Below are 25,331 nucleotides of genomic sequence, written 5' to 3'. Positions count from 1 at the left end.
CTTCTTTTCGTTTACTTAGTTTAAGAACAAAGTCGTAACAGAAACAAGATAGAGATATAAATTTTATATGAAAGTATGTCATCAAATTTGACCTTTCAAAAGGATTCAGTCACACAAAACTCAGAAAGATTCCAAGAAATTTCAGCATTGCAACATCAGATGGAATTTATTATTATAATTTGATGCCATTTGGTATGAAAAATTCTTAGTCAACATCTAGAAATGAATAATTCTTAGTTAGCATCCAGTGTTTTTTAGAACATGTAACATCTAGTCTAGATAACTGCGACGCCACCATCGTTTACGTCATTATTTACCACGATACCTAGAAATATCATCCGGCAACCATTCAGAAAGTTTTTGATCGACTCGGTGATTCAATTTAGGTAAAGGTGAGTAAAGCCGTGCTTGTGTGACATGTTAGGACTTTTTGCGGGACAAACTCGAACAGTAGAAGTTAATGTCAAGGCTATCTAAGATTTCCCAGCACCCGTTAGTAACAAGCATAGGAGGTTTCTCGGTGTGGCTGAATATTTTTCGGAAATTTGGTTACAAAATATTCCATACTTACTGAATCACTGACAAATGTGCTGAGTAAGAAATCCAAGTTTCGTTAGTGGGACACATGTCAAGAAACTTTTGACAAATTAAAAGCCAAACTTAAAAGTGCACGTCAAGTTCTTTTAGATTGAGATTTTATGCATTTATTTAAAATGTTTGTAGATGCAAGTTATTGGAGTAGGAAAATGACAAGAATCATCCAGTGTGCCACGTTCTAAAAAAATCCAACAAACTAAACAAGCAAAAGATGAATTAGTCCATAATTGAGAATAAAGGATTGGTTTTGATATTAGATTTGCAAATTTATGAAATGTATATTAGTTCTTCACCTTTTCCGACTGCTACATTCATTTTATTTTAATAAACGTAATGAGAATGCCAAATTAAACACGTCTGAGGAAGAGTTTGATTCTATAGGAATACAACATTGACATTAGACACATCAGTGGAAAAGATAAAAAGGTTGCAGATGCCTTCTTATGAATTTTGAACTACTATAGTTGCTTTAGCTTCTGTGTTTTTTGTATAATTAAACCGAGTGTCGTTCAAAAGACAGTTTCCTATGTAAATATAATATATGTTTGTTTAACAAGGATGTTAAAGAAAACTTTAAGGTAACGAGTCTTTCTTTTCTTTTTTTACATAATTATTGACGTAGCAAGGATTCAAAGCCAATATTGTTTACAGTTAGAAACGTTTTTACTTTGGAAATCTTCAAATTATATTACGTCATATGACAAGTGAAAATATGTATAAATAGGGATTTTAAAAACATAATTTATTCCTGTGTTAATCCTTACGGTTTTGTTGTGTTTCGAGAAGTATTATGTACACTATTCATTGGATTTCGTAATTACTAATTGACTTTGGATTAACACACCGTCCTAGACTATTGTGAACTCATTCAAAGACATTATGGACTGTGTCATCGTGTTACATCAGGACATTCAAAGATTATTGGAATACACTGATTGTCGAAACATACTATAGAAATTAATACCGTAGTTGAAGAGTTTGGAAACTACAAGTTTGTATTTTGGTCATTAGAAAGCGAGTTAGTCATGACAGTCACTATAGCCACACAATAACTATTTAAAGATCATGTTATCAATACAATATCTGATCATAAGACCATATCAACGTGTCTTCTCCAGAAGATTTACTATCGTGACAAATTAGTTCTAAATGAAAATTATGCCTATCCAGCCACAGTGATCATCTTGAAGACGTTTTTCTGAATGATAATATATTACTGGGGTTTCACCTTAAGAACTGTTATGTTATCTGACTGTTTTTAAATGAACATGTTGCAAATCGTACTTACAATATGGCCACTGTATTAGCCATCTTGAAAACGTGTTATGGCTACTTCTACAAAAGGGATTGTCATGCTAACATGGGGTTTTCACCAAAAGACTTTTTATAATGTCTAGTCGGAAAAAAGATGATGATATTCTCACATCATATTAAGCAACCATGATGGCCATCTTGAAAACTTCAAAACGCTTAAGAATGTCACCGATAGTTTTCAGTTTTGAGTAGTTCAAAAGAATATATGGTCTTATCTTAAATCATGGCGATTACTTACGTGCTTTAGCACAGTTTTCAGAATGGGAAAAAGATACGCCATACTCACTGCCTGCATTCACGCTCTATGAAAGATGCAGAATTTGGACAAAAGATTTGATGTGTGATCGCCCGAAATAATCGGGGAGAAAAGATAATGGGGGAAGAAATTATTAGTTTATTCACAAGTAAGAGTAAAGAAAAAGAAGAGAGAGAGGTTTATTTCTTAAAATTAATTTTTATTCAAAAACAATCTTTTGTGGTATTTATAATACAATTTACTAAGCTTATGCTTGCCATATTTAGACATATTTATAAAACCAATACATTTTTCTGTTTTGTGAATATAAGGAATTCAATGCATAAAATGATGACTGTAAATGATGTTGTTGTAGGTATTGCAGTACAAATTAATTGTATAGTCCATAAGCACGTCGGCTGTTCTAGAACTTAAATTTTCATATATTTTTTTTCAGGTCAAATTCAGGTTATGTATATGCGTAAACTTTGGGCTCGATACACAAAAAATATATACCCCAAAATGTTGCTACAAACTGGGAAATGTAAATATATATATATGTGTGTGTGTGATTTTTTTCAGGATTTCCTTTACAGCAATATGATTTCGGAGATAACAATTTTAATCAGAAATGTATTTTGCAGACATTATATGTAAAACATTAATTTGAAAACATCGAACGTGCCAAGACATGGTAAGCATTATTTTACTCTTATTATAGCTTCTAGTCTTTTATTATCGACACACAGATTCATTTTCCAATTTTCCATATAAAGTAGAAAGTTTCTTATTTTCGAGGATACACATTGCTAACTTTCGTTTACAAGATATCTAAATATGGTGGGAATATATGAAATATATAAACCTTCTCAATACCTGTAATTGTAGTGTTCTAGGAAATTATTTAACAGTGTAAATGGCATGTTTTATGTAAACCGTCGTAATAACTGACTGTTATATGCCAAAATTAATCCATTATAGATTATATAATTGATATTTGGATGCAACTTTTCCATGAGTGAGGGATACATCTTAGCATACTTGTATATCATCATTTGAATACGTGCCTCAGTGGAATAAGAGGGGCCATCAGTTTCAAGGTTCCGCGTGAATTATTCAAGTTTTCCGTATCATTCTTTCCGAGAGGTCTATGTTTTGTTGACGTACATTTGTATATTTGTGCAAAAATGTATGTACCATCAGATTGGTGTAAGTATAGTCTTTCCAAAATGTTTGTGAAAGCAGCATTTTTCACAAATGCATCACTTTTATGCAAACCATTATAGGGCAGCTAATGTCTTTCATTTGCTTTATTTCTCTCAAAGCATGTTTGAGTTTAGCAAAACAAGACTTTAAACATGTAATGATGACTTCATTCATTCATATCACAAAAGACTTTTGTGAAGAATATATTCCTTCTTGAGAGAACAAAAACGCAAGAAACATTTCACATCAAAAATTGAAGAAACAAATATTCAATATCTTTTCAACCAAAGTAAAACTAACCAAATATATTCTTTTTTATCCCCAATTCAAAGCAAATGAAAGAAACAAACAAAATTAATATATAAAATTTAAAAAAACAAAAGATAAAGACAAAGTAGTAATGAACATAATGTGTAGAATAGATAACAATATCAAATGATTACTAATTTTGCTTACATGATTTCAACACAAAAAGAAAAGAAACAAAACACATTCCATATCTTCTCGACCAAAAATAGTACCAATGAAATACATTTCACTTTTTACCCATAACTCTTAAGTAAACAAAACAAACAAGCACAAAATAAAAAAGACGAAGAAGCAATGGAACATATGTATAATAGATAACGATACAAATGATTATCTAAACTTTTTCATGACTTTTGTAATGATCTATGTTCACACCCAAGAAAGGCAAAATCATATGTGTTAACAATATACTTCAATGATTATGCCTTGCACAAAGACGAAATTCTAAACAATCTGGATTCTGCCTGAAAAACAAGAGTCATCTTAAACGCAGGAAAGTATGAAAGATCATGATAGCTCTCAATACAAGACATGGACGCAAATGACGTCTGTAGCCAAATTCCATGTATTGCGTTATTTTATTTTCATTCTGGACGGAAATGTATGATTAATTGCATATATTATGGTATAGTTCATGTAACTGCTCAATCAATAATATGTTCCTAGAGTCAAATACGCTTAAAACAAATTTTCAAAACGATAATGTATATATTTGAAGAATTTCAATACAATTCATGTTATCTTTGTTACAATTATCTTGTATGATCATATTCGTAATAACTTAATTTCAACAGCTTCTGTTTCAGTTCAATCACTAACTTCACAATTATTTATACATGTTTTAAAATATGTGTCCTCGGTACCATTTTTTCTTTGAATATTATTTTCAGCCTAGGCATTGACAGGTATAATATTTCCATTTGTTATATCAACAAATATAACGGCGGCAGAAGATTAGCATATATTCATATCGTTGACGTTTAATGCGATATCTACTCGAATCTCATTTAATCTGTTCGGTGAGGACCTCGTCTGGTTTTCATTGAATGGGGCATCTCATTGTACAACGTCATCAGCTGAATTTGCAGAACCTGTGTCCTTTACAATTCTGGGAAACGCCTACCGGGAGTAGATGCGCCATCACTTTCGTTTGTAGTCGAAAGATCGCTATCCGAACCTCCGAAAATAGGACTTTTCTTTTGGTTTGAATTGGAATCGAACCCATATTTCAGATACCTGTTTAGTGTTGTTGTATGTTGTTTCTCGTTATTCTGGAATAACAACAAATATAAAGTCGAATTAAAGCCAAATAATGTTTTCAACAGGGAAAGGAGTATTTTCAAAAAATAATTTTGGAAGACGAATGGCTACAGGCTACATCATATATCCCCATGTCTTAATTGTTGCGAATTTCACCGTTACACGCGACTGTATGCGCGCACACACTTATTATAAAAATAACTTCTAGTCGACAATGAATATACCGATGAAAACTAGTGTCTGTCATTGATGATATTTACTAGGTAAAAACTCAGAGGATAGCTAGTGCGCTTAAGTCAGTAACCGTCAAAAACCTCTAGTATGGTAAAACTCAGTAAAGTTTTAAATCAGGATTATATTACTAATTTTTAAGGATACCACACAAAGCTGTCGAGACAGTATTATTGATGACCACTACAACGAAGCAGAGAAATATTGTGTACCACCTGTCACAGAGAATATTTTGATATTAAAGAAATATAGTATATGAAGGCGAAATTTTCACAGGCAGATGCGAAGAGTATTTGAAAGAATTTACGGACATATTTAGTCGTGGAATTATTTAACCGGATGATTGGATAATAAAAAAGGTACAAAAAGATTAAATCGTGTCGTTTGATTTGTATGTGATTTGGAATTTAAACATAGCTTTAAGAATTGTTCAGTCATATCAGTATGATGTCTGCAATGTGGCAGTTTATAGTAATGTCTAGCGCTGGGGCATCATGCCGCAGACATGTAGCATGATGTCTCACCCAGTCACATTATCCTAACACCAGGCCGACCAGTCCTAACACTAACTCTTAATGCTGATCGTCTGGCGAGGCACCTATTAGTACCACTTTTAGCAGTCTTTGATATGAACTCGGCCAGGGTTCGATCTCACGACCTGCCGCATCTGAGGCGGACGCTATAGCCACTAGGCCACCGGAGCGGTGGCTGTTTCGTTTAAATACATCATACAGATTTATCATAGAGTCCCAAATGATGTTTCAGCGTTTATGAACACATATCCAGAACATTTTGACCAATTAATTAACGTAGGGATTATCTTAGAACAGCAAATAATTGAGCTGGTAAACATTTTGAGACAAAAATCGAAATGACATTGTTTGATATTGTGCAAGAAACTACTAAGGAGCTATCGTCGAGTGTCGATAATGACGTAGACGTCGATGACATCGAAACGTTATGTGAATGTAGCTTGAGTACAGAAGATCAGTAAGGGTACATAAAGTAGAGAAAATGCTTTTGGAATGACCAAAGACATCTGTGAATAGGTATGAAGAGTGTAATGAATAAATAAACGAATGACACCTTTGAGTGAATTATTTTCTTTGAAAAGAGAATTCCGCGCAAAGAAGCAGAAGCTATAGAGTCAGTGTATCATAAATGAAGATCCATTAAACATTTACGTGTGAGTATACCATCTCTTGATAAACGCTCAAGTAACCAGTATGCAGTTGTTTAGCCAAATACTGAGTAAAGAACATTATATACAAACATCAAACATATTTCGCGTGGATGTTTCATCGATGGTGAATGGCAAAGAAGTTGTGATAGGATAATATTCCCGTATTAACAATTCATTTTTAAAAGCATCAAGTCGTTTACGGCAAATGACCGTACAATAAAATACTTCCTACTGAAAGCAGTTTTAAGACCCTTTATATTTTGTGAGTAAAGCATACGCCAGAGGCTGATGTACCATTAATCGAAAAAGTGTATGATGCAAAATCACTGATGATTTTTTATTAGTGAAATATGATTTAAGACTTTCAATGACATTAAGACGTAATATGCGCTAAGGTGTGTGCATGGGAAAATATGACCTATGTGGTAAGACTTATTATAAATCCCGTAAATCAAATTTGCTGGTGTTACATGTTGACACAGATGTTTGGCTACGTAATAAATGTGGTGCAGGAGTCAAATCACGAAATCAACTATGCCGACTATGTGGATCTGTTCCCGAAAATTATTGTGCACTCCATCAATAAATTGCTGAAAACACCGATGGACGCTTTTTATTGCAAAGATATCTGACCATGTTAACACCGTCGCGAAAACCCCATCTAACAACATCGAAAATGTCGATGAAATAATGAACAGTTTCTAATCTTGGTAGACAAAAGAACATATTATCAATGGAAATTTCAATTACAGAGCGAATTTAATATATATATATATATATATATATATATATATATATATATATATATATATATATATATATATATATATATATATATATATATATGTATGTATGTATGTATGTATGTATCTATAAATGCCAACCGTGCATCAGTTAAACCAATCGCGCAACAGCGTGGAATATACATACCAAGTAAACCCCGACATACTGGAATTATTGGATTTTCCAAACGAACCGCCCCCAGTTGTGCATCACTTTCGCCCTGACAACAACTGAAACTTTTTTGCACGTGAGGGCAATATAAGAATACCAAAACGTGCAAGAAAATATGAAAAAAATGCACTGAATGAATGAATCAATCAATCTTCTCTGCGCCGTTTGCTGCTTGAGGCGACAGAAAGGGAGCACCATTTTGGCCTGTCGGCTGCTGTTGTGGGGGCGGTCTGCAGGGTGAGGCCTCTGTTTTTGAATTCTCGCTCCACGGTTCGGCGCCAGGTCTCTTTGGGTCTGCCACGGTCACTTTTCCCCTGTGGAGTGCATCTCAGTGCCACCCTTGGTAGTGAGTCAGGGGGCATTCTGCAGAAGTGACCAGGCCATCTCCATCGACGAGTTGCAATGGTCTCAGCGATGATGCTTACGCCAGCTCTGTGCCGGAGTTCCTCGTTTGAGACCATGCTTGGCCAGAAAGATCCTCATGATCCGTCGCAGGCACTTGGTCTGGAAGACTTCGAGCTTGCGCTCTATGTTAGCAGTGGTCTTCCAACACTCTGACCCGTACAGATGGGCTTCAGCATTGCGAAGGCCTTGTTGGTCTTGTTGATTCTTGTGGTGACTTCCCTTGTGCAATCTCCATCCGTGGGACTTGCTGCCCAGGTACGTGAAATCGTCTACTTCTGCTCGTTGATGGTGATTGGGTCGCCAACTCTAGTGTTCTTCCTCAAGACTTGTGTCTTCCCTATGTTGACTCGAAGACCTATAGTGCTGCTTGCTGTCTGTTCCAACTGTTGTGTCTTCTGTTGGATATCCTGGTGTCTGCTTTCCAGCAACCCGATATCGTCGGCATAATCGAGGTCATCCAGCATTGACGTCAGCGTCCACTGTATTCCTTGCCTTCTGCCCTCTGTGGTGCGGCGCATGATCCAGTCAATGGCCAGTGAGAAGAGGATCGGCGAGAGAATGCATCCTTACTTCACTCCGGTTTCCATATCGAATGGTTCAGTGAGCAGGTTGTTGTGGATGACTCTGCACTCAGCGTTCTCGTACATGGACCTGATGATGTTGACAAGTTTCTGGGGGATGCCGTAGTGTCATAGGATCTTCCACAGAGAGGCTCGATGCAGGCTGTCGAAGGCCTTCTCAAAGTCCACAAAGACCACATAAAGGGACCCATTCCACTCATGGGACTGCTCAAGGATCGGTCTCAGAACGAAGATGTGGTAAATGCAGGATTTGCCCTTCCTAAAGCCTGCCTGTTCCGGGTGTAGGATGCCGTCCACAGCTGTTGTGATGCGTTGGAGAATGATGCGACTGAAAATCTTACTGGAGATGGATAGTAAGGTGATTGCTAGCCAGTTGTTGCAGTACGCCAGATCTCCTTTCTTCGGAAGTTTGACGATGATTCCTGTTTTCCAGTCATTCGGTGCTTCTTCACTATCCCAGATCTTTTGGAGAATCTGGCAAAGAAACTGCGGTGTCTTTGTGTCTTCTGCCTTCAGCATCTCGGGACATACTCCATCATCTCCAGGTGACTTCCCATTCTTCAGCTTGTGGATGGCCTGCTTGACCTCCTCAACAGTGATGTCGTCGCAGTTGATGGCAAGGTCCTCCTCTGCTTCAGGAATGTCAGCAAGTACTGGTGGGTCTGGGCGATTCAGTATGGACTCAAAGTGTTGCTTCCATCTCTTCAGCTTCTCCTCCTCCACTGTGACATGAGTTCCATCTTCATCTCTCACTGGAAGGTCGTGGTGCTGGCCGTAGTCGCCCTTCAGCTTCTTGATTCTGGTATATTAGATACATTTGAGCATACAAAACCGCCTTCGTATTGCATATGCTGTTGCTGAGTATGTTCGCGAACAAAAACGCCGCCGTCATATTGCAAAGAAGACAAGCATGACCTGGTAACTAGACAAGGCGTGTATCCCTACCAATACTGAAACTCAAATGCCACCTATCGAATGGTTTTTTCTTTCGATATTGTCGCCTGAAGGTATTTCTGGCAACGACTACGCCACGCAAATAAAGTTTGTTCAGCATTTGACTGCAAAATATATGGATGACTGTCATGATCTGTATTTGCGCACCGATGTGCTTCTGCTTGCTGATGTGATTAAGGCATTTCGCGACATACCTATGCGACTGTAGAAGCTCGATCCTGCGCACTATTTCCTGTCAGCGGGAATGGCTTGGGATGCACGGCTGTTAAACAGCAAACTCAAGTTGGAATTGCTGACTGATATCAATATGCATCTGTTTATCGAGCGTTCACTCCTTGTGGAATATCAATGTCAAGTCATCGTTATGCACGCGCAAACAACTCAAAATATAGATGGGTATGATTCCTCTGTCGCAACAGCTACATCGTGATCTTTTCACCTAAAACCTTAACGATTTGGCAATGATACAATAGTTACCTTTTGGTGGGCTTTTGAGGATTGATCCCTACATAATGACATACAAAATCAAGTACACGACTACAACAGCAATAGTGACCACGGATACGTCTTTGAAGTTGATTTAGAATACCCCGAAGAAATTCACCACGATCATAAAGATGTTTCGTTGGCCCAGGAGAGTTGTCAGCATATCGTGATTGGTAGTCACCTTATCATCAGTGGACAATTTTAAAAGAATCCGGACGCATATTTAATATGTTCCAAACATAAGGATGAAAAAAATAATTATGTGGTGCAAGTACGAAATCTCCAGTTGTAATTACGATTGAAGATGGGTGTGAGTAATGTCCATGGAGTGCTTAGATTTTGCCAACAAGTTTTAATGGCTCTACACAGTCTAATGAATACGGACAGATAACAAAGGGCACCAACGACTTTGAAAACATTCCTTGAGCTGATGAATCATTTCGTATTTGATAAAACAATGGAAAATTTACAAAAACGAATTCCAGTTGACCTTGTCTGTGATTGTGAACAAGAAAAGCTTTGAAGGCTTATTGCCAACTCAGCATCTTTGTTGACTGATATTTGTGCTGTTTATAGTAAAACCAGAAACGCTCAATTCGACTAAACTTATGCTGGTTCATCAGTACATGACTTGTCAAAGTTGCTCTTGTACGGTGGTTTTGTAAGATCAAACTGTTATAAGATGCTCTATACCGACAATGAATCACTGTCGATGCATATAACTACCGATGATGTTTATTCATATCGCAACAAACGCACTCGCGATATAATTTGACAACAGCGATAATCCGAAGGAACAATCGTTGTTTAGTAGCGCCAATAGAAAGGTTGTTGCTTTCTTGGTAATTTTATTTTTTAGTGCATATATAATTGATGGGAGTTGCGTTACCCATTCGTATTATCCGCTCTGCCTTCCATGATTGCATTAATATTTATTGTGCGTTTTGATGTGCAAATAATCATTCGGCAGGTGTGCGATAAAATCGGTCCATAATATGTTGAGTCCTCCACGACCTTGTCGACCATGTACACGATCGTTTGGAGGAAATAAGACAAAAACATTTATTATTTCAATATCGAACCAAACAGTGAAATTGTTCTTGACGCAAACAGGTAAATTTGCTACAATGCTTGTTTGGCCAACCATTCTCGAGCATTACAATGGGTGAGGTTTGCCACGGATGACAATTTTTTTAAAGCGTCTTCAACTGTCTAATAATAGCAAAAAACTGTAATACACGTTTCATAAGATTCACCCAGAACCATTATATCAATATATTTTATCTTCAATGGCCACCAAGTGTAATCTTGGCCTTTTGCCGCCTTCGATGATTAATCTTGCGATTCGTTCTCCTAGTGTTGGATTATTCGCACTCAGGTCACGAATAAGATCTATAACGGCATGTTGCCGTACACGGATATTTTTAATATATTTATAAACAAGTCGTTTTGGTAACATTTGGGAACAGCATGAATAATAGGCGCTTCACGAGGTTGTGGTTGGTTGTAAGAATTAAGTCGCATATCAACTCGTATACCAGGGCCACAAGTAAACGAGTTCAACTGTCCGCGAGCAGGCTTGCAAGCCACAAACGTTAACATTTTTGTTCCTCATTGAACAAACTCCATTGATTGTAGTTTAACTAGTGTGTGTTTGAACTGAGCTGGATTTTCAGCACGAGCTCTCATGCGACATCGCATACAATATTAGATTATTATATGCCCATTTTTTTTCTCCGTTAACTTTACATTGTCAGAATCGTTCAGTATTTTATGATATTTCACACCTTCATAGTGCATTCACGTGAATAAAGGAGCTACTTTCTATTGTAAACAAACAATGGACGCAGAAGCCAGCACTTTTGATTTGTAGACAAATCATATACACTCGCGTAGTAGGCTCTTTACGTTTTGGTTGATTAAATTTGTGTCTGAATGAAGTAAAGCAGATGTTTCGTGGACTGCCACATACCAGTTGCTTTGACACATTCCGCGTTAACTTTTTTGATACAATGTTTCGGATTTAGGCTAGCTAAACAGTAGACGCCAGAAAGGGTCCTTACAAATAACATAAAAGTGACAAGGCATAAACTGTCTTCTTTAGCTGGTAATACGAATGGCAAAAAGATATACTTACAGTTTTACATCGTGAATTTCCTCAAATGTACTTTCTTAGTTCTGCAAATCCGAATTACATGAGCCATGTCATAGTTTCTCAATCTTGATTACACATTTCAAAAATGTACTGTAATTTCGATGATAAGTGCAATTACATCCTCCTAACTGCACTCAAAATGAAAAAAGCTTTAATTTCCAAAGCGTCTTTTTGATAATTGCAATTGAAAGACTTCATATTTTTCCCACAATATGATTTCGAACATTCAGTGACAGAAACAAAAACACATTTGCAGATGTCAACACGCTTCTCTCTCGCTTCTTCAATCCGATGTATTTTATGTAGAATTGTCACATATAAATCCAGTCTATAATCACGAAATTTCGTATAATCGACAAAAATAACAAATTATATACATTCCAGATGAAATGGAAAATTTGTTGCATTGCGCATTCATTCACAATATGACTCCAAATTTCAATTTTAACTAGACACGCCGTTTTACTTCGAAAGTTATGTCGACTAAGTTCAAATTTATCTGGGCGGAGTTATTTGCGCTGTAATAATCTCGTTGTTGTGTAATGATGAATCTGCGCTTGCGTATTTAGTTTAGAATACGGCATACATTCATTTACGTTGTTTCTTGTAGCGTATGTTGTTAATATAATTAAGCATCAGGTAGAATAAGACAATGAGCATATAATAAAAAGGTTACTGCATTTTTATGAGAAAATATGAACTCGTTTTGTCGGATGGATATACTTCACTCCCAAGGTCGTGCAGTATTTGCATCCCAAAAACTCGTTCATATTTTCCCATACAAATTCAGTAGCCTATAATTACATGCAACAACTGCATTATTCAATGACATCATGAAAAAGGAAATTCAACGTGACTGATTTATTCGCACAGGCAGTACATAAACCACCAAACATAGTTCTGATAAATCCAGTTTAATATTTCTAAACTCAGTTTGCGCTTTAATCATTAGTCCTGCTGAGTCAGGAAAAACGTATTGTTATCAAATATGATTTTGAGGTGGTTAATATGTGATTGAGTGTATGTGATTGCACCATCATATGATGTTCAACTGTATGATGATGTTCTCAATGATTTGTTGCAAGCGCTTTAAAAATTTAAAAGATACGTTACAGTTTAGAAAAATGGCACTAAAAGACCCACAGCGGCTATGAAAAACTTATTCACTGATGAAACCGGGAAAAGAAATAGCTGCAAACATCGCAGCAACAATATTGGAATGCTTTTGCGCAAAGAAACAAATTTCCTTCAAACAAATCTACAGGGCTAAGTGAGGACAACAAGAAGAATCGCACAAACATGGAAATGGTCTTAATGGTTGCGCTCGTAACCGTATATCAATCAAAAATATTATAATAAACAAAGAGTTAAAATGCGTATCTGAAGATGAATTTGTGGAACGATTAGAAACATTGTTTGGGTCAGTTCTTTCTGGTAACAAAGCACCAGAGGTCATTAACGAGGTCACGTCTATTTGTCAGCAATCGGACCTTTCAATCGTCTCGAGATCGATTACAGCAATTAGTGACTCATCAACTAAGTAAACACTAAAGTAAAAGAGATTTTCAGTAATATTCATACACTGCTAGAGATATTAATACAAATAAAATAAAAGAAAATTTGCAAGACACCCAGAGGTTTTTCCTCAGTGGGAGGCATTCTTGGAATTAAGAGAAAACTTCTATAAAACGTTAACGCTAATTAAGGTGCTGATGTCCAAGTTGGATTTTTCAATAATGATATGGCGTTGTCCAACAGCGCACGTTATATGGTCGACGGAAAGGAAATAACATCAATTACAACAACCATGACACTGCTACGACGATTAGTGGACTTGCCAGATTCATTGATGATTACACGAGAGCAGCTGGTCCATCAATAATGTTTATCAAAGAGTCATATAATAATGCAGATCATAAACGGTGTACATTTCGTCAAATTATACAGGATTCTTTTGCGGACCTAAGACCTGCTGGTATGGATGCCACACCTGATGCCTCTGGTGCCCCTCTGATCTCTTGCATCAATACTATTTACTACCATGGATTTGCACAGCGTCGATCACAACTCATTAGGGACTCATTGCGGTTTTCTTATGCAATTCCCCTGTCACGAATGTAGGATTTGTAGAGATCTTTGCCAGTTTTTCTTTGGAGTTAAACATAGTTACATTAGTTCGGAAGTTGTTGTTGTAGGGTTTAACACCATTTTTCAGCACACGATAGGATATACATGGCGGCCAGTATTAATGGTGGAGGAAGAACCCGGGAAAACCACTGAAAGAACCACCGACCCACAAGAAGCTACTGGCAAGCTTTCTCATATACCTACATTGGCTGAATCCGAGACGCTAACCCACGCAGACAGAGGTGAGATGGCAGTGGCTTTAGACCACTCGGCCACTCGGAGCACCTTAGTTCAAAAGAATAACGCCAACGATGCATTTTGGTGTACAGCAAGTAGTCCTGATATATTATGATGTCAATATTAACAATGTAGATGCCTGTACTAACCCTTTTGCTGACTACAGAATCACGTTTGTTATCGTTTATGCAACCTGAAATAGCTTTAATCCTGTCGTTTCTCGAATGTACCACAGATGCGCACTCACCAAGGATTATCCAGAGACAGTTTACATGGCAAATAAGTATTCAACATGATCTCAGTGCGCCAAAAACATGTATTCTTAGAGTTTCAAAAATGTAAATCGACATAATGACCAAACCACAAGCATGATAATATTTTATCACTTTGGAGCGATTAAAGTTTTTCTGCAGTTAAACTATCAGGAACCCCCGGATTGTTTTTAAATCTATTTATACAGAGAGCCAAATAGCAAATATACATCAAATTTGTGGTCGCATATTGATCGACATCAAAACATAGACACTGGTTTACAAATCTCACAAGATTTTCGTAAATTAAAGCAAATTTATTATTTTACATTAGAACATATGGAATTATTCAAGCAATTTACTCTTGATATCTATTTCTATGCACGCGTCGGTGCATCTCCTGCTGGCGGTCACCGATGTTATGCAATGATTCCTTCTGACAAGACTTCGTTGTTGGACGGCGCTGGTGGTTGAATGAGAGGCTCTGATGCGCCTGTTAAAATTATTTTAGTTTATGAAATTGATCTTGTTATTTCTTTAAATAGTGATCTCATATCATAAATGAAGGTGTACCATAGTGAAAACTAGTTTGGAAAGAAAACCGCAAAAACAAACATGTGTGGGGTCATATTGAAACTTTCTCTAACAAAATTAGAATTGTCCCAAAGTGGTTACCCAAACAACTAAATACGCTTAATGCGGCCAAACAAAATAATACATCGGTTATGTTACAGTTATCTAACTCAAAGGTGCTGCAACTGCATGAGACCGGTTAAATATCCCCATTTCTTGCAGTGATTCCAGCGTTGGGGACTTCAGCGTTTGCAAAAACGTGATGGTATTGGCTGCCGGAGCTTCATCATGAATGGCTTTAACAAGGTCATTGGCGGTCACATACGAATATAAAAACTGAAAAGGTCTTCGATTACCAGAAACAAGTCGACGAATACAATCAGGCAGAGGCCTTCAATTATGCAAAATGTCATGCGTCTATTAACCAACTTATCTACTCTCGATACTAAATTCAGTCAAGAAATTTCGTGGTGCATTTATGCGCAACGCACTTGCATCGATGTTGCCACAAACACGAAACTGGCGTTGTTAACATTATTTAGTTAACAGAACATTGCACTCACCGGGTTGCATATGTGGTGACACCAATTTTATTAATGAACTTCTTTTCGTATGGACTTGAAGTTGTTTATTATTTAACCAGGCGAGGACCTAATCGTATATCATTATTTTATTCGACTATGCCAATATAAACTCGGTTGGATGGCCACATATGTTGTCATCTTTTGTTGAAGCATTGTGTGCACTTGAGTGTTCACCTGCGTAGCAAACACGTATTTAATTTACATTAAATCACGTTTAATATTGTATAAAATATGTATTGATATTTACGGACGTTACGCAACTAGACACGGTGCTGTTGTGGTTAGTAGCTGGTTTGCCACTAAAATGTATGTGACCGAGTTTACTAGTCGTGTTATTTTTTGTGTTAACCAAAGTGAGCTTGAGAGTTTTCCTAGATCAAACTGGTAAACTGCAAACGTCTAACGTCGACACTGAATAAATTGTTGTCTGGTTGAGAGACGCCAATGCAAAATTCTGGCTGAGATCACTGAAAATGGGCGATTTAGACACTTGTCGTTAGTCGATTGCTTATATCAAGGAGTATGTTGATAATAATGGTGCTACAACAAAATACGTGGATGAATAAATCGCTGATGTGCCCCAACCGCCACGCTGATAAACTTCACGAAGCACAATTAAAGGAATATTAAGAAGGAGAGGATGAAACTAACATATTAGCCTGAGCATGTGGCCTATTTATTTTAAATTCTCTTTACAGTTGTTTGGATAGACTTAAAAGTCATATTTGAAAAGGCGCGAGGCCGAATCATCTTTGTTAATCTTAACCGGAAGTAAAGGTGAGTGGGGTCAAATGACGATGATGATAAATGATGAACTGAATATTGTTTTAAGTTTGGTAACATTAGTGCCAATTTGCACAAAAGAGAAAAAAAATTTTTTTTAGGTAGATACTTTGCAATCATTAGTTGGTTGCCGGAGATGAAATTCAGTTCGAAAGAATCAACATTATTCCATAAAGGTACATAACTGTTTTTGTTGTTTATGTTTAACATCTGCCGCGGCGATGAGGTTGTGGAAATTACCGACGGAGTAGACGGAGTATGGGATCAGGTAACTACTGATGCCAAAATCGATAGTGACTGTGCTTTACTTGTAAACGAATATTTGCTTCAAAATGGCGTTACCAGGAATTCGAATGCACTGAAATAAAATTTTGTTACGGCCCGAATAGAAATAGACAGTTAGCACCACCACAACCAGCTCGAAGACACCGTCGAGTAAACGCAAAAATAACCGATCACTGAATCCACCAAGATACACAAAACCACTCATGGGTTGATTCTACAAAGATGAAGTGGAATTCAACTCTAAATTCACTCCGGCTACCTTTTCCAATGATATATGCAAAATCAACCTTAACTCCGTTAAGAAAACAAAGTGCTCGACTGTTTATTCAACAGGGACGCAGGTTTTCGGGTAACAGTTAAGATTCGAAAACAAGAAAGATTGTTTAATACATTAGACAAGGGTGCAACCAGCATATTTTAATGACCATAATGCTAGGCCCCAAGACGGTAGAATCGTTGAAAACTGACATTTTCTTCAGGCAGAGATATTTTATGATTTGTGGGCTTGCCGCTGCAATAACTGTTGGTCTTGGTGTTTCAGGAATCACAACCCTCACAGCTGCATGAACAAGAATTATTGTTTGGGCTATATCAATAGCAACAGGTGTCTCTTGGTGCAAACGAATTAATTCCAATACAATTACATTCACGAATACGTGTTTTTTTTCTTCAGAACTGCTTGCAGCGGCGCAATATTGTCTCAATAGTTAGTAAACTATACTTTGGCTATAGATGATAAAATAATTAGCACGCCTAATTTAGAGACTGTGTTGACGGAAACATAAATTCACCGACAACAAATAAGGAATCGTGTATTTGTGGATTTACAGACAATATAAGTCAAAGAAAAAATATATAAATACCAAAACAAACCCAAATATTATGGTCTAGCTATGAACTGATTTTCCTTCTTAAAAGATCGTGAAAGTAATTACTGACTTAAGCGTAGTAGCTATCCGCTGATTTTCACTTTGTATATATATATATATCATTCAGGCAAACCACTTTAATCCATCATTGGCTTATTTTGTTGTTGTCTAGCACTTACTATTTTATGATCCGTGGGTGTGTGCATACACTCGCGTGTGACGGTGAGATTGCAAAAAATAAATCATGGGGATAGAGGCTGTGACCTGTATAAACTTAACGGTATAAACCAAAAATGTTAAAATGTCCAGTTCCTTACTAATACAGAACATAATTGTCCATTTTAATATTTTGCTGAGTCTAAATTATCTCCATCGCCATAAGGTTATTTCTGCATTGTATGTCTTAAAAGAGTCCAATTTACTTTAATTTTGATTACATTTACATGTACATATATTTATATAATTTTCTTACTTTTCATTATTGCTAGATTTATCGATGGTAATGAAAAAGATTGATATAATATAATTTTCTTTATGGAAATTACTTAAACATGTACAGTTGTATATAAAAAATAGGTGTACACTCACCCCTACTCCCAGCATCTTAGCTTTTAATGTGAGTGTAACTGAGATCTACATATGTAGCCCTAAAAGACACCAATACAAGCTGATAATCTGTTGACCTTCCCGGTACACTAAGTTTTAGATGCCTACCAAATAAAGCGTTGCATTTCGTTTCGGGCTGGTTGCTGGTAATTGGTCCGAATTAAGCTTTTCATTTTCATAAAGATACAAGTTGTAATTGAGAGATCAATGTTGTTCTTTGATTGGTGAATCGTAATAAAAAGGGAGCGCGCTCGATACCATCCAAGACCAGCCCTAAAACCAAATAAAACAATTAGTGATTCAACGGGCCAAAATAACATGACTTGACATTGCAGATATTGATTTTAATCAGAATGCTATTTATTTAGATATTCATTCTACGCCTACCTTGTTATCTTGCAGCAGAATACTTGCCTACCTTGTTATCTTGCAGCAGAATACCTGTCTACCTTGTTATCTTGCATCGTAGTATCTGCCTACCGTGTTATCTTGCAGCAGAATACCTGCCTACCTTGTTATTTTGCATCGCAGTATCTGCCTACCGTGTTATCTTGCAGCAGAGTATCTGCCCAACATGTTTTATTGCACACAGTGTCTGCCTACCTTGTTATCTTGTATTGGAGCTGCAAAGTATTTGCCTGTCTTGTTATCTTCTACTAGAGGGACGGGGTATCTGTAAGTATAATTCTCACTGTGATCTTCTAAAGCAGTTTCCAGGAAAAAGAAAGCTGCGATTTGTTTTGGATACCTGTAATCAGCCAGAATCATTAAGATTCCAAGCAACGTGGTTATGATACCTGCAAAACGTGGACAAAATATGAGTGATAATGTAGTATGAAATGGCAATAATTTAATATTATGTTTAAGATTGTCCTTCTCAACATGTGTCCTATATGATATATAACACCTTTCACTGAGCGAAAAAGTATACAAATAAATTTATCGTATTACATATAATTATTTTTACTTTATTCAATCAGGTATACCTCATTATTTCTCTGTTAATTAGTTAAGTATTTATTAATAATTGATTGATTTATATAAATGATGAATTGATGAAATTTTCAACTACATTGATCGGCAGATCTGTCGATTGCTTTTTCTCTTTAACTTCTCCATCTATCTGTCAAGCCGTCCATTCATAACGTAATTAACCTATAAATAAACCGACCTATCTATCAGTCAATAAATCACTCCGACAAAGGAACAAACAAATCATTAATAGCCTCTCTTCATCACTTGACTAATTCATTTATTCATTCAATTATGCAAACAATAATATATTGTATTGACCAACCAAGCTGGATCATTTGATGAATTGAATAATTATTAATCTGGCTGATTCACTTATTTAATCATTTCATCAATCTATTAAATAACAAACTGACCAATCAAACAGCTAATCTAAGTCTGTTACTTACCTAAAATCAGATTAGACAAGAGACACCATCCGTAGCGTAGCTCCACCTCCCCGTGGGATCCTGGCAGCCTGAACCCCAAGGATGGGTTTAGATGATGGTACACCACTATAGCTAGAATCATGCACACTCCCGATACAGTGAAGCAGACCGCCCCATTCCAAACTACGCTACAAAGAATTATGTTTGATGCGATCCAAAAGGCGAAAGCGGTCCTAAAGTGAAAGAGATATACTCTGTTAAAGTTTGTTAAAGTTTGCTGTCATGGGAATATTTTTTTCAAATTTATATTGGTCCATATTTTACTGAAAATATATATTTTTTTAAATGGCACACCGGCAACTCTCCAAAAATGCAAGTTTCATATCGTTATTCTCAATTTTTTATTTCTAAACTCTTTGACTTATTATATCATCAATATCGCTTACGGCCTTTCGTTAAAAAGTCTAACTCAAATGACAAACTTGCACAAAATATTTCTTATTTAAACTACAAATTACCTATTAATTGTACAAATTACCTATTAATTGGTCTTGACTATCCATTTTCCTGTATTAAAATGATAGCACTTGTCGTGGCAAATATTGTCAACTTTACAAACCATATCTCCGAATAATTTTAATGAATTTGATGCATAAAGAACGTTTCGTTTTCCTATGCAAAATTTTGTTTAACCGGAAAGTGATCTTCGAAAGTTTAAAGCTAGTTAATGGTCCAAAATAGGTTTAAACCATTTGGAACATATCGAAATAGACTTAGCAATAACCTGGTTAGAGTCGTATGCATTTCCAATATTCTCTGCTTATTCTTGATCGAAATTCCGTTTGACTTTAGGATAAGCATGTGAAGTCGTTTTATGGCAGACTACACAGTACGGCCTTTAAGCCCCTACTATGCTTATGTATAAAGTTCCATAAGATTCTGCTGACCTTTGTTTCTATAAATTGAACCTCAACTTTTTTGAAATTGCACACATAACTGACTTCCGTTATGGAAAGGGTCACATTTAACTTGTATTGCTTCGCATTTAGAAAAGTGGAAATGATTTTACTAACAATACAAACCTTATCTTTTTCAGTTTAAACATTCAAAATTTAAAACAGAACTAAAGTGAATCCTTTTAAATACTGCTAATATGTTATGGTTAATATTTCAAAGAGACTATAAGAGGCTTAAATTGAGTGAAATAATATCGGATTGGATACTATCATTTTGCAATACATTGCCATTCGCTTGGAAAATAATTTCCATACGGCACCTCATGCTTAAAGTTTTGAGGTAGAGCGACTATCCCATTATGGACGCTTCCAGACATTTCTTGAGATAATTTGTGATATGATGTGATTTGGATTTTTAACGTAGCTTTAACATATTTTCAGTCATATCGCTACGATGTCTGTAGTGTGTCAGTTTATAGTGATGTCTAGAACTGGTGCATCATGCCGAAGACATGCAGCATGATGTCCGACCCAGTCACATTATCCTGACACACGGCCGACCAGTCCTAACACTAACCTCTTAATGCTGAGCGCCTAGCGAAGCAGCCGTGAGTACCATTTTTATTAGTCTTTGTATGACTCGGCCGGGGATCGAACCCACAACCTGTCGCATCACAGTCGGACGCTTTAACCACTAGGCTACCGGAGCGGTATTCTTGAGATAATTTATAATTAATAATAAGCGGTCGAGTTAAGAAACAGTACTTTAAATATTTACCATAAAAGAATTCCAGCAAAGTATCCAGCCATTTTGCAGCTCCGGCCGAATCTAAGACCTCCCTCGTCGATATCGAAATGCTCCAAGACCATCAAAATTGGGTGAGGGAGACCACGGTCTAGCGCATGGTACAGTTCTGTTCCAGGTCCATTAACTGCAAATATATGATAAGCTTATTGTTTAAATAAGAAACGAAAACCACATTAAGTGTTCATGGATCGCCCTCAGAAGAAAATTACATAGCAATGAGAACAAAAGTAAAAGCACACAAATGATATATATATATGTTAATTAAAAATGCGGTATAATAGACTGAAACAGCATTGTTGTACTCTATTCGTTTCCATACACGGTATATATTTATTATGGATAATTGCTCATATATAAATACGTCATTTCTAATAAGTCACAAGATTATATTATCAGGACCTGAATTTAAATGCAAAACATCTCATCGTAGATCAAAGATAATAAACAAATAAAAATGCACAATAATCTAACCCTACTAAATATTTTGAACTTAATAACTGTCTGTGTCTAATAGAATGACATATACATCAAGTTGTAAAAGTGATGGATTGGTATAAATGTATAACTGAAATTTTGGAGCAAGAAATATTCCTGATTATATAGGTCTTATTCATTGCGACGGTAAAATGATAAAAACTACGTATGCTTACTGTTTTCTAACAAAACTTCTTCGTTGTAATCTACTTTATTTCCTTCAAAATCACCTGCAAATTAAAAAAGTTATGATGAATAGTTGTCAGTGGAATAATACTTTTCATACATGTAGTGTTAAATTTAGCTTACTGAAAATGATGTTTGCTTGACAAAATGCTGGATTCTGCGTATTAATGTTCCTGTTACGATATATGTTGGCAAAGAAAGCTAGAGTACAGCTTCTGTGAAGGAGAAACCTACAACTTCGCTATATGTTTATGACATACCTTCAATGTCATGCGAGAGCTGGGAAGATGAAAGACGGAAGGCCAGTTCACGGAGACAAAAATGCTCGATCAATTGAATGAAAGCCAGAGTAATAATACATCCAGAGCCTGAAGTTGTGAAAAATATGTGAAAACGACAGGGGGCGTAAAACGCTTCGTACCAAAATGGGCTTTCCTCGGATCCTAAATCTAGTACAACAAACAGTGCAACCTGGAGAGACGGAGGAAAAGATGGACCATGATACACACAGCAGTCTGCAGCACTTCCATGTGATAGATGACGAAAACGAGTTAAGCAAGATAGTGAGTTCAAACGAAACAGCACGGTGACAGTATGAAGTTGATGAAGACCAACTATAAGTAGCATTTGCAGAACTTGTTTTTAGAAAGATAGATTATCATTTAAAGTATGAGAAACGATCGGATTGAAATAGAAGAGAATAATCAGTGCGTGTGTGTGTATGTGTGTGTGTTGTGCGTGGTTTTGATTTTTAACGTAGCTTTAACAATTTTTCAGATATATTCGTTACGATGTCTGCATTGTGGTAGTCCACAGTGATGTCTAGCACTGAAGCATTATGCCGAATAAATGTAGCATCATGTCCCACCCAATCACATTATCCTTACACCGACCAGTCCTAACACTAACCTTTTAGTGCTGAGAGCCTAGCGAGGCACCTGTTAGTACCATTTTTATAAGTCTTTGGTATGCCTCGGCCGAGGTTCGAACCCGCAACCTTCCGCATCCGAGGTAGACGCTGAAACCACTAGGCCACTAGGTCAAGAGAAGAAGCAAAGCAATAGAATACCAAAAGAAAACCACAGACTTAGACAAATTGCAAATATGAAAGCAGAGCTTCGGTGGCTGAAGAAGAAAGCATCGCAATGCAGTGGACGAATACAGAGAGTGGCTGAGTGACCTCAGAGATAACGTGAAAGACATGGAATGCTTGCTAAGATTGCTGCCAGTATGGATCTAGTTAGGACGAAAAAACATCGAATGAAAAGCGGATCCACATACATGAGGTTGGGAGAAGCGGCAAGGAACAAAGGCAAACGACTGAATCAAGTCATATTGTCAACGTCTCTTAATAGGGAAATAAATGGAGATAAAAGGACAGCTGAGTTCCTAAGGGGTATCTGTGACGTCAACTTCAGACCTGATATTGTACTGTAGCCATGATGTATCAAGCAAGTGGTTTTGTTGGAAATGACAGTTCCCTGGGAATCCAGAATGGTTGAAGCCCTTGAGAGGAAATGGGTCAAGCATTATCCATTTATGGGTCAAGCATCAGTCTTTTATGGGTCAAGCATCATTCATTTATGGGTCAAGCATCATTCATTTATGGGTCAATCATCAGTCATTTATGGGTCAAGCATCATCCATTTATGGGTCAAGCATCAGTCATTTATGGGTCAAGCATCAGTCATTTATGGACCAAGTATCAGCCACTTATCCATAACTGCCAACATAATGGAAGGCCTGAAATCTGCAGGTAGAAATGGGATGCCATTTACATCTGACCGCGTGGGTTATAGTCTAGGGCTCCACCAGTGTGAGTTTGTGAGAAAGCTTGATTTGATAGGTTATAAACATGGCGGTCAGTGTAACTGGTGGAAGGAGAACCAGGGAAACCCACGTGAGAAACATCAACCCGTGGGAAACTAATGGCTACGATAGCTGGTAACAATATTTCTAACTTAAAAGTACACATTAGCATACAGTAGCTAGTTAGATAATCTCGAGCTTGATTTGATAGGTTATAAACATGGCGGTCAGTGTAACTGGTGGAAGGAGAACCAGGGAAACCCACGTGAGAAACATCAACCCGTGGGAAACTAATGGCTACGATAGCTGGTAACAATATTTCTAACTTAAAAGTACACATTAGCATACAGTAGCTAGTTAGATAATCTCGAGCTTGATTTGATAGGTTATAAACATGGCGGTCAGTGTAACTGGTGGAAGGAGAACCAGGGAAACCCACGTGAGAAACATCAACCCGTGGGAAACTAATGGCTACGATAGCTGGTAACAATATTTCTAACTTAAAAGTACACATTAGAATACAGTAGCTAGTTAGATAATCTCGAGCTCTGATATACATGTAAACTTGCAATAGATGGTACCAATATATCTAGCTTAAACATGCACACTAACAACCAATAGCTGGAAAATTGACCTCTAAACCAAACATATGCGTTAATATACAATAGATGATTAGCAATACCACTAACTAAATTCATAGTAACACGCATTAACTAGAAACAATGCTATAATTCTATTAAGCTTAGTCAAATCGCGTTATATCGGAATTACTGTCTCAACTAGCGGCGTTTTAGTGGTGTTCCATATATATGCAATCTATATCATGCAGCAAACCCATATATTCGATGCACATACTTAATTTTACCTGACAGAGTTATATTGACTGTATAAAGACCAATCCTAATGCCAATCTTGCCGTCAATATAGCTATCCGATCTGTAGATGTACGGTGCTTTGATATCTTTATATGCAACCTGCCAGGAATGCCCGAAAATGCTCACTGAATAATAATAATAATAATAATAATAATAATAGAGGAAAAGATGAGGGGAAAGAAAATGACGATGCTGATGAAGATGATAATGACTTGAAGAGAAAGAGAACATAATCAAAACGAGTCATTTGCAAAGAATTCGCTTTAAATCGAGTTTTGCTGAGTTTTGAAACTAATTGAATTTATTTCTTTATTGATGTTTCCATGCAACTCTTGTTCTTCTGAAAATAAATTGAGTTTATGTATATTTGTTGTTGTGATATGGGTACTCCTATTGAGAGAGAGAGAGAGAGAGAGAGCATGGGTGGGTGGGTGACCTTACCAAGAATAACTGATCCAATTAGCAAGCTGTATCCCAGGCGAATCAAAGTGTACCATCTCTGAAACGTTAACTTGATTTGTAAGCAAATACGTAATGACGTTTTGTCCAAATGTTAATGAATTTACGATATAGGGAGATCACAAATGTACTCTACAAAGACATCTTTTGATGAATTATTTTTAAATGACAGTTTATAT

The 25,331-nt window shown here is 36.7% G+C and overlaps 1 protein-coding gene across 2 annotated transcripts in view; it reads right to left on the bottom strand.

The window, feature by feature from the left end:
* Positions 1-2,392: 2,392 nt before the first annotated feature.
* Positions 2,393-25,331, bottom strand: part of LOC149791867 (dual oxidase maturation factor 1-like) — a 29,511-nt gene continuing 6,572 nt past the window's right edge. Inside the window, exons 3-9 of one of the 2 annotated variants that reach the window (XM_089969281.1) lie at positions 25,135-25,192; positions 24,684-24,818; positions 22,000-22,053; positions 21,320-21,473; positions 19,607-19,818; positions 18,789-18,982; positions 2,393-4,932 (exon numbers count right to left, since the gene is read on the bottom strand). In XM_089969281.1, the coding sequence (XP_089825407.1) occupies positions 4,762-4,932; positions 18,789-18,982; positions 19,607-19,818; positions 21,320-21,473; positions 22,000-22,053; positions 24,684-24,818; positions 25,135-25,192 (978 nt within the window). In that variant the 3' untranslated portion in view covers positions 2,393-4,761. The remainder of the gene's footprint in view (positions 4,933-18,788; positions 18,983-19,606; positions 19,819-21,319; positions 21,474-21,999; positions 22,054-24,683; positions 24,819-25,134; positions 25,193-25,331) is intronic. The other variant, XM_089969282.1, reaches the window with a different exon arrangement.

The sequence above is a fragment of the Sinohyriopsis cumingii genome, chromosome 9, assembly GCF_028554795.1.
Source record: "Sinohyriopsis cumingii isolate HCF-2022 chromosome 9, ASM2855479v2, whole genome shotgun sequence".
Taxonomy (NCBI): domain Eukaryota; kingdom Metazoa; phylum Mollusca; class Bivalvia; order Unionida; family Unionidae; genus Sinohyriopsis; species Sinohyriopsis cumingii.
This window is presented reverse-complemented; position numbering and strand designations above follow the sequence as displayed.